This window comes from Benincasa hispida, chromosome 11 (genome assembly GCF_027475165.1).
Source record: "Benincasa hispida cultivar pf3 chromosome 11, pf3_genome.v1.1, whole genome shotgun sequence".
In the NCBI taxonomy this organism is placed as follows: domain Eukaryota; kingdom Viridiplantae; phylum Streptophyta; class Magnoliopsida; order Cucurbitales; family Cucurbitaceae; genus Benincasa; species Benincasa hispida.
Window position 1 is genome coordinate 35,719,932 of NC_143488.1, and position 10,940 is coordinate 35,730,871.

Here is a 10,940-nt window from a genome sequence, read left to right on the forward strand (position 1 = left end):
CCATCTTTATTTTTTTGTTTTTAGTACATTCATTTTTAAAAGTTAAAAGATTATGAGAGGTGAATTTTCAAAAATAGAAAAATAAAGAAATTATTTATATTATAAATCTATCGATGTCTATCTATATATATTTTTTTTTTTACTATTTCTATAAATAGTTTGATATTTTTCTATGCGTGAAAATTTCCCATTATGAAAACTATATATAAATATTTTCAAAACTATATATAGTTAATCTTGTTTTTTCTTTAAAAAAATAGATTTAAAAGCTCCGCTAAATAATCATTTAGGTCATATTTGATAATCATTTCGTTTTTTGTTTTTGTTTTTTAAAATTAAGTCTATTTCCTCTCCATTTCTTACCCTATTTCCTCTTCATTTCTTACCATGATTTGCATTTTTACTAAGTATAATGGTTGAATTCTTAAAAAAACATAATGAAATTTGGAGGTAAAAGTAATATCTATAAACTTAATTTTCAAAAGCAAAAACAAAAAACGAAATAATTGTCAAAAGAAGCCTTAGTTTCTTTGTTTTTGAAAATTGTGTTTTTGTGACACAATTTATTGATCATGATCTTCATATTTTTTTATGTAAACGCATGAATCCTTAGCAAAATTCCAAATGCAATTTTTTTAAAATTATTATTTTTAGTTATCAAATTTTAACTTGGATTTTTGAAACACTCTTAAAATATAAATAACAAAATACACAAATCAAATATATGAAAGTGGTTATTATAAGTTTAATTTTTTTTTAAAAAAAACAAACAAACAAAAAATAAAATGATTATTAAACCAGCCAAAGAATCTACTTTTAGTATTAAAATTTTGATTAAGATTGTAAATGAAATTATCGAAATTTAAAGGAGTGTATAGGGCAGATATTAATTAAAAAAGAACATAAACAAAACATATTAATGCAGAATTGAAACATCATCTTCACCCAATCATTTCCATTTTCTTTACAGCATTTCCATTTTTACCAAAAATACATAGTGAATGGAGGAGGAATACAAAGAAAATAACCTGAGTGACAATTGGACTCCTAATATTCACTTTAAATTATAGAACACTGAAGTAAATTGTGTTAGAACTTAGAACTGGATCACCTCAAATACAAGTTGCCAAAACTTGAAAGCAAAACTTTGCTCTATGTGCCCATACATGTTTCCCTAACATAAAAATGAATAAACTGAATCTTGTATATTGTATGTTCTTTCTGAAAATGTCACCAATAATCACCACAGGAACAAACTCCATCTTTGAAATGATGAAATCGGTTCGAATCTCTTACAATGATCTCTCTTTCAGTAATTTTAGATATGAACTTAGTAGCGTTATGGCAGTCTCCACAAACCCGCAAGTTTTTGAAGATCTGAAGAGTTGTTTTTGGCGGCGTACTGATAATCCCAAATGCCATCGCTAATCGCTCACTATGGCTTGTAAGAATGTTTTCTTTTTCATCATCCTCCACATCCTGCAACACAAAATTATAGTCTGGAACATAACCAAGACCCTTCATTTTAGCAGTTAGATTCCTCAATTCATTGTATATCTCCTCACATTTTGGATGTGTTTGATTGCCAGTGTAAAAGACATCAATTTTCTTATCTACTTCAATTGAACTCCACCCAGGAGTCTTCTTCAATCCCCTGTCTCGAGCTAACGATCGCACTTCATTGACTCCTTCCCACTGGCCGTGTTTAGCATAAATATTCGATAACAAAACGTAGTAGCCAACATTTTCTGATTCAACCTCCAACAAATGATCTGAGATAGTTCTGACCAACTCCACATTCTCATGTATCCTACAAGCACCAAGAAGTGCACCCCACACAGAAGCATCAGGTCGTATCGGCATATTTTTTACAAAATTATAAGCTTTTTCGAGATCGCCAGCCCTACCGAACAAATCTACCATGCAACCATAATGCTTCAAGCCAGGCTTTATCCCATGAGTCTTTTCCATCAATTGGAAGCACCACTGACCCTCATCAACCAAACCTGAATGGCTACAAGCAGATAACAAAGATACAAAAGTGATATGGTCTGGCTTCACTCCTTCACTTTGCATTTCCCTAAATAACTCTACAGCTTTTAAACCGTATCCATGGAGTCCGTGACAAGATATGATAGCATTCCAAGAAACCGAACTTTTATGTGGTACTTCATAAAATAAAGACAGTGCATCAGCTAATCTTCCACATTTTCCATACATATCAATAAGACAAGTACCTACAAAGATGTCAAAGTAGAGAAAAAATTTTATCAGCTGACCATGTGTTTTCATCCCTTGTTTTAAGGCTCCTATCTGGGAGTGTGCTGTAAGAATGCTCACCCAAGTGCCTTGGTTAGGAACTGCATCGCTATAATCTTTCATCGAATGATACACATCGATTGCCTTGTTTGCTAACCCATTTTGAGAATATCCTGTTATCAAAGTATTCCATGAGACCACATCTTTGACGGGAAGTCCTTCAAAAACTTTTCGTGCTGAATCTATAAAACCCAACTTTGCATACATGTCTATAATTGCATTACCAATGACAACATCATGTAGAAACCAACCTCTCCTTGTAACAAATCCATGAATAGACCTACTACTTAAAAAATTGCCAAGTTCAGCAGCAACAGAAGCCAAACTCACAAGTGTCAATAAGTCGGGTACAACCCCGATAGAATGCATCTTATTATACACCCCAAGAGCTACCACTGGTTCTTTATTCTGCTCAAATGCAGCAATCAAAGAGTTCCAAGATACAATATCCCTAACTTCCATTTGATTGAAAATGGTTTCCGCACTCCTCAATTCACCAAATTTGGCATACATGTTTATCAATGCATTACGTACAAACAAGTCAAATTCCAACCCGAGCTTGATGGCATAGACATGAATTAGGACGCCGCTTATTATATCATCCAACTGTGCACAAATAGGAAGTAAAGTTGAGATTGTTACAGAATCCATAGTTACACTCTTGAATCGCATCTCATCAAAGACTTCTAATGCTTCTACAACTTTACCATTAAGATAAAACCCTGAAATCATCGCATTCCAAGTACCAATATCTCGAATCATCATGTTATCAAACAAGTTACGAGCTAAACTGACAAAGCCAAACCTAGAATAAAAATGGACTAAAGAAGCCGCAATAAATACATCACATTCAAAACCCAATTTTAGAACCAAGCAATGTATCTTCTTCCCATCATCTAGTTTTCCACATGCCCTTATAACAGGTGGAAATGTGTAATAATCAGGCTGAAGGATGGAAGTTGACAAAAATTTGTAGAAACAATCTACAGCTTCATGGAAGCGACCGATTCGAGCATATGCAGATATCATGGAATTCCATGTGTAGACATCTTTTGTCTGAATTTGGTCAAAAGTATGGCAAGCAAATGATATGTCACCAAGAAAAGCATAGAGATTGACGAGTTTAGCAGAAAGAAAGATGTTCTGGGCCTTCCCAGACACCACAAGTAGTGCATGGAGTCGCTGGGCATGGTGTACTTTTGTGCAGAAAAGGAACAGTCGGTTGAAATCGATCTCCCTTTTCTCATTTTCAACTCCATCCAAGTAATACTTGGGAGCAGTTGTAGTCGCTGAATACAGAGAACAACAAGTTTGGAATGAAGGCCTGAACAAAGAAACCCGTCGCCATTTACATAGCAAAAATCTGAGAACAATACAAAAAGAAAGATATTTTTTTGTCAATAACTTTCAGTAATTGACAAACAACTATCTTGAATCAAAGCAGGATAGGGAAAAAACAAACAAATAAACAAAAAACTGTTGTAAACAATGTTAAGGATCAAGAAGTAAAGATGATTCATAGATTCCATAAAAATAGACACCTTGCTATATGTAATCTTAATTTTAATGCCCCCAATAACATTCCTAATTCTATCCTAATAGCATTCCTGTCAATCTTTTGTCTGGACAGTTTCTTACCCTCCCAATTTTGGTTCTAAGAATCCATAATCAATAACCACAAAGGCAAAAAGAAAAGGTTGAAGTCGATGCACAGAAACATAAGAGATAAAAGTAATTACAATATAAAATGTTGAAAAACAAAACACATCCTTATTAGTTTTCACAACCAATGTCAACAACAGGTTTATCCATGCTTAAACATGTTGAATTGAAACAGGAATTCGCAACATAGAAGTTAAATAACCAAAAGAGCATACACACATATAGAGAGATGTATACCTCATACCGAGACTGATAGTTCTTTATGTAGTGGGGTCTTGTTCACCAAATTTGTATCCTAAAACCAAGTAATAGACCAAAAAAAAAAAAGTCTGATGCATATCCAATGCCCCGTTTTTAAGAATGTTGTTTATAAGAAAGTTAATGCCACTTCAACCTACAAGCCTCCTTCACTCTGAAAAAAAAACAAAAGCTACTACAAAGCTACGAATGACCACCAAACAACAAAAGACTAACAAAGGGCAAACTGAAAACTCTTTAATGATGCACGAACTAAAATTCCGAGTAAAATTGTAACTAGTTTCTCGTAAGCAATTTTTTTACCACTGTTTCCATTTTAATAAGGAAACCTTTGAATTTCTAGTGAAATTGTAATTAGTTTCTCGTAAGCAATTTCTTTACCATGGTTTCCATTTTAATAAGGAAACCTTTGAATTCCTAGTGAAAGTCCAATACACAAACAGTTTTTAAAAACTACTTTTTTTTCCAGTTTTTAAAAATTACTTGTTTTCAAGTTTTCAAAACTTGGCTTGGATTAGAAAGCCTAGGTAAACTCATAGATTAAAGTAGTGTAACCATGGTTATTAAACGGGACCTTAAAATCGCATTGAAATCTACACAGAGCTATAACATATCTCCAGACCACTATAGAGCATTCCCACAAAATCCCACAAATGTTTCATAGAGTTGATTTTAAGGCATACCGGAATTTGACAACAAAGATCGGTGTTTAATCATATCAACACCATAAACACGACTTGATCGAAAAGGGTCTCTTTCTTTCTCCTCGACCACCCGTTCTTCGACCTCGCCTGAGTTATTCCAATGGCTGAAACCTTGCAACTTCAAATATAAAGCTCCACAGCCCGTACTTTCTCGCATTATAATAAACCCCATGAAATTCCTTTCAAGAATCTAAGTTGCATGGATACCTTACTCGCAAAAAAGTTCAGAGATTGCTGAGTGAATCCTCGACTCTAGCTGATACATAAGAGCTCACTCGAAGGAATACAGGGGAGGGCAAAAGGCAAAGTAAAATACAAATTTTGGGTTTGGGTTGATGTTGGGTAAAATCACACAGAAAAATGTGGTTGAAATTGGAAGGATTTAAGTTGTAAGAAGGAGAAGGGAGGGATTGAGTGCAGCAGAGGCGCGAAGAAGACAACAGAGGAAGGAGGGATGCTAATTGGGATCAAATTGCAGATGCAATAAATTAAGATGGAAAAAAGGGAAAATGAGAAAACGACCTAGGGTTTTTCCTTAAAAAAATATAATTAATTAATTATTATTAGTATTATTTTGAGATTTTTTTAGTAATTTTTTTTAAGAATTAGATAGGTATAAACTAACTAGAGTACGATACAAATGCATTCTCACAAATAGGAGGAGAGAACCAAACAGGCAAACTAAAAAAACCTACCAACTTCTTTGGACAAGGAAGAAGAGAAATTTACCAAACTAGTCCTAGAAGTAGAGGAAGGCACTGCCACACGAGCAAGACAATGTGTCGCTCCATTCATCGATCTTGGACACCAGGTGAAGGACACAACTCGGACAACATCGACAAGATTAGCGCAGTCAAGCTCCACAATCGAAGGGAGAAAAGAACCACCGCTAACCAGGAAGAAGAGGAATCGCCCTAGATTTAAAGAAATGTTAACAACAAATTTTATTTTACTTTTGAAAAATGGCAAAAGATTTAGGTCACGTTTTACCCAAATGAAAACATAATAAATCGGTTATAATATAAAAAGTGGGTCTCATTTGATTACCCATGGTGTTATTTACTTGTGTTCTGCACTCGTTTGACATCTGGGGCCACTTCCAAATTTGTAATAAAAGATACAAAATGATTGACAAGTGGATGGTGTTTAACCCAGTTGCGTCTAGACATTACGTTTTATTGTTACCATTACGGTTACCATTATTATAGTTGTTACAACATGAGAATTATGAATTTTGACATCTTTCTGATATCGTACCATTACTATTACCGTTTGACCCTTAGAGGTAACGATAGTGGTAATAGTACCAGTAAATGTGACAAAGTTCATAATTCTAAGTAATTGTGATAAAAAGCAATCCAATTACATTTGCAATTATGACCCATTACAATTGATCTATCAATGAAATTCCATCACGATTACACTAATTTTCATTATAGATTGGCAAACATGGCCTTGTTATAAAAATAGTCATGGTTTTTTAATATTAAATTAAATCTACTAAATGACTAAAATATCCAAATATAACATGCGTATTTTAAATTTCAAACAAATAAAATCAATTATTTCAAATCTCAAATTAAAATTAAACTTTAAAACAAGATCAGTGGGTTTGAATATCAAATTAAAACGGTCAAAATGAGCATCATTCAATTAGATTTTACTATCAACTTCGAAGTTAGAGGTTGATTCCCCCCAGCCCACATATTGTCAAAAAATTGTGTCAAATTAAAGTTAAATTTTAAAACAATATACTATAAAATCTTTAGAAAAAAGTATAAATTAATTTTCATGTGTAGAATTATCGTGTTTAAAAAAAAAACATATAAATTGATAAATACATTTGGGAAAAAAATATTTTGGAAGAATTGCACAGAGGGCCCTGGGGGAATTTTGTATGGTTGACCCAAAATCTGTGGCCCAAATGAAATTTGGCCTCTTCCCGAATTGTTTTCAATGATATATGGCATTTTGCTTGTGTCAGTGGCATGTGAATTTACAGTATCACCCTCGCAGAAGAGATGGACAGGCATCTATGCATACCACTCTCGCTTCTCGCTCTCGGTTCTCTACTCAGACTTTGGTTCTTGTTCTCGTTCCACTTCAATCAAATATTTTGAGTTTTTATCCATCACTCGCTCTCGGTTCTTGTATACACTTCTTGTCTCTCGATCTTGCCTCTCATCAACACAAACTCAACCATTAAAATAAATTTCAAAAGTGTGATGGTGTATATAGTTCGACGGACCCCACTGGCTCTCTCTCTCTTTCTCTCTCGATTCTCATTTCTCTCACTATTTTTCTCTTGACGAACGCCTACCATATGATCGATCGACGGTTTGCGTTGCTCCCTCATAATTTCAAAAGTTCATCTCCAAAGGCAATGCCTTTATTTCTATTTCGTCTTCTTTTGTTTCGGTTGGAATTTTTGTTTCCGATTTTCACATTTAAGGTTTCTTTTTCTGTTGCATGCCCTGATGTTGAGGTCTATAGAATGTTGTAGTGTTTGAATTGTATGATAGATAAGGACGAAAGGGACAAAGAGGATAGAATAAAACGAAAAACGAGTGTAGGAAACGTGAGAAAGAAACAATACCTGTAGGAAATAATTGAGACTGAGTTGTTATGTAATGTTGAGGGTTATAGGGTGTTGTCGATGGATTATCTAGAATCGATATGCTAGAGTCAAGTTAGGGTTTCGATAATCAAGAGTCGTGTGAAATAAGAGAAACCATAGAAAGAGAATCGAGAGAGGTAACTGAGAACAAGAATGAGAATCGAGAGGCACGTACGAGAGAGAGACTACAAGAGATGTAAACGAGAGCGAGTGACGAGAGAGAGAAACGAGAGTTTTTTTATAGAATGCTATATTTTGATATCTCTATTTTTTCCTTCCTCTAATTCTGTTTCTTACTTGCACTGGTAGATGGAAAACTTCAAGATTGGTCCTGAAGACCATTTTTCTGCCCAATCTATGTTTGTCATCTCATATTGAGGTTGTGAACCCGTTAATCAAATAAAAGCTTACTGATAGGCAGCTCCACATGTTTAGGAGGACTGTTTTTGGTAGGTTTATGGACATAAACATAGTCTTCAATTAACCCTTAGTCCACTGCATCCTACTGAGGGAGGTGCACCGGAGGGTGGTGGTGATGAGCCCATGTACTTTGGCATGAATGGACATACTATAAAGTTCTCCAAGGATTAGTTCCTATTGGTGACTAGATTATGGAGGTCACCTGTGATTGTTCCTTGTACCGTTAAAGTGACAAAGTGGTCATTTCAAACGAAGTATTTCCAAAATATACGCAATCGGAAGACCCACCCGACCACCTTTAAATAACATTATAAGGGACTACAGTTTGAGAATGACCTAGATGCAATGAAGGTCAGTCTTGTCTACATGTATGGACTTGGGTTGATAGGCAATGATAAGACAAAGAGTAACCTCTTGTGCTCGCTTCTCGCTTTCGACTCCCAATCTCAGATCGGGCTCTCACTTCTCGCTAACGCTCCCCGTACCCTCGTATTATACTCTCATTTGTCGTTGTTGTGCCTTGCTCTTAGTCATTAACATTATAGCTAAACTATCTCTATCTTGTGTCACCCTCTTGGTACTTGTGTTAACAATGTAGACACCAAAAAAAATCATTACGTTAACAATGTATAAAAGAAGGATTGCACATGTGAAGACCTACTTGGCATTTGAAGCTAAACTACTATAATATCAATTTTGTACTTCTTGTTGATCATTTTTCACAGTTAGGTTGTATAGATTTTTCACAAATTTTGGATATGAGGTTTTCTCTTTGGTTTGAAAATCTTGTGTTTGGTTTAATTTCTAAAGTTAACCAAATCGAAATTTGTTAAACAATTTATTAATATTTTACTCAAATTGATTTGAATGGAATGAGTGCATTTTCATATTGATTGATGTGCAGTGCGCATTAATTATCAAAAAAGTACTGACAGTGAGCGAGACACAAGAAGGGTATAAGAGGAGCGAGAGCGAGAGACGAGAAGTGTATATGAGAATCGAGAGCGAGTGGAGGATAAAAAATCAAAATATTTGACTGAAGTGGAACGAGAACGAGAACCAAGAGTCCGAGTGGAGAAGCGAGAGTGGTATGCGTGGGGTCTATCCATCTTTATTATGTGGGCAATACGTAAATTTACACGTCGTTGACGCAAGCAAAATACCATATTCATTGGAAATCTGGGAAGAGGCCAGATTTCATTTGGGTCATCCATATAAAATTCCTAATTATAAGGGCCCAAATGAAAATTAAACCCAATTTTAAAAACCAATGAATTTTGGCCCTTTGTTTATGTTAGCACCATGAGAAATTACCACTTTAATCCCTAATGCACTTCCTTCTTTTTTCTTCTTTTTCTAGTTGCTCAATCTGGAAAAAAAAAAAAAATATGCATTTTTTATGCATTCGTCTTCTTTTTTCTCTTCTATGTTCTTCTTATTTCGTTTTTTCTTTTTCTTTCATTTCTTATTGGTTCTAAGTCGTCATTTTTTTTCTTCTTCCATTTTTTTCCTGTGTTTTTCTTCTTCTTTTTCTTCTTTCCCTATGTTTTCTTTTTCTTCATTCTCTAAATTTTTTTCTCTTCCTTATTTGTTCTATAGTTTTTTTATAAGAAAAAATTGCATTTATGTCTGATGAGGAACAAGAGGGAGAAGTAAGAAGCTAGAACAATAAGCTAGAGGAAAAAGTGAGAGGAAGAATTTGAAGAAAGGAAGAAAAAATTGAAGAAAAGAATTACAGTTGTGCCTGATGAAGAATAAGAAGTAGGATCAAGAAACGAGAGTAAGAATCTGAACAAAGGAAAACATTGAAGAAAAAAGTTGAAATTGTGTCTGGTAAGGAACAAAAGGAAGGAGTGAAAAACAAGAAGAAGGAAAATTCGCTTGAGCGCCAGGCTCTCGCATGCGGTCTAGGTACAAGATGATACTTTCACACACAACTCACGCAAGTAGAGCCCATTTTTCGAGCAAATTTGAATCTTGAGCCAAATTTCATTTTGGCTCCTAAAAAGAGCCTTCGGTATAAAAACCCCAATTATTTACAACAATGATTTCTTTATTTGGTTTATTAAAAAATAGAAATATTACATAAAAATGTATGAAGAAAGAAATATTAAAAGAAAATAAAGAAAATCATTTTAAGTTTAAAAACAATGAATTTTCAATTCAGATTTTGGCTAGAACTCATAATTTTCGATTGAGATTGTGACCAAGAATCATAAATTCTAGTTAAAGTTAAATAAAATAAAATAAAACCAAAAACCATGATTTCTAGCAACTGTTTCTAAAACTTTACCCCTTCTTTTTAAACTTTCTTTCTTTAGTGGAGTACACCTTCCTATTACCCTCCATATCACCAATGATTTAATTGTATAGAACGCCCCTTATGAAAACTAATCCCAAATTTAAAAACCAATGAGATTTGACATTTTGCTGATGTTATCACCCTGTGAAATTACTATTTTAACCCTTCTGAAACGTACGAACGTTGGGTGTCTCAAATTTCGTTTTACAAACTTAAGAAAAACAAAGGAGACGAAACCCATGGATAAACATATGTAAATCTAAGCATGCTTTCTACAGAATTACAGAGAAGAAAAGGAGAAATGATATACATACCCTTGAAAAACCTATTGTTTATGATTTCCTTTCTCTGGATGATCACGAATAAGATCTCTGTCACTTCTCCTGAACATAACTTCATAGCAAGGCAGCAATGAGACACTAGCACAAGAGTTATCTTGTTATTCTCAAGGTGAGAATCAAGGAGACTTGTAGGCTCCTTTTTCAATTTTAGTGAAAGGAGATAGAGATCTTGAAAGTAAAATGGCAGAGAAGGAAGATGAAGTTAAGAGATAATATCCAGAATTAAAGGAATCCTCTACCACTTTCCACATATGCGAGATGGGAGGAAGTTATTTCCTATTTTAATATTAATCTAATTATATTACATATATATAATT

At 34.1% G+C, this 10,940-nt stretch overlaps 1 protein-coding gene across 3 annotated transcripts; it reads right to left on the reverse strand.

Moving 5' to 3' along the window:
• Window positions 1-916: 916 nt before the first annotated feature.
• EMB2758 (Tetratricopeptide repeat (TPR)-like superfamily protein) lies at window positions 917-5,454 on the reverse strand. 3 transcript variants are annotated; one of them, XM_039048012.2, is made up of 3 exons: window positions 4,923-5,454; window positions 4,219-4,276; window positions 917-3,682 (listed from the first exon to the last, which is right to left on the reverse strand). In XM_039048012.2, exons 2-3 carry the CDS (start codon window positions 4,221-4,223, stop codon window positions 1,231-1,233), a joined length of 2,457 nt encoding a protein of 818 aa, XP_038903940.1. In that variant the 5' UTR covers window positions 4,224-4,276; window positions 4,923-5,454; the 3' UTR covers window positions 917-1,230. The 3 variants fall into 3 exon arrangements, with proteins under 3 accessions (XP_038903940.1, XP_038903941.1, XP_090163384.1); XM_039048013.2 differs by having other exon boundaries at window positions 4,219-4,393; window positions 4,923-5,402; XM_090307258.1 differs by lacking the exon at window positions 4,219-4,276 and having other exon boundaries at window positions 4,923-5,425.
• Between the last annotated feature and the right edge of the window lie 5,486 nt (window positions 5,455-10,940).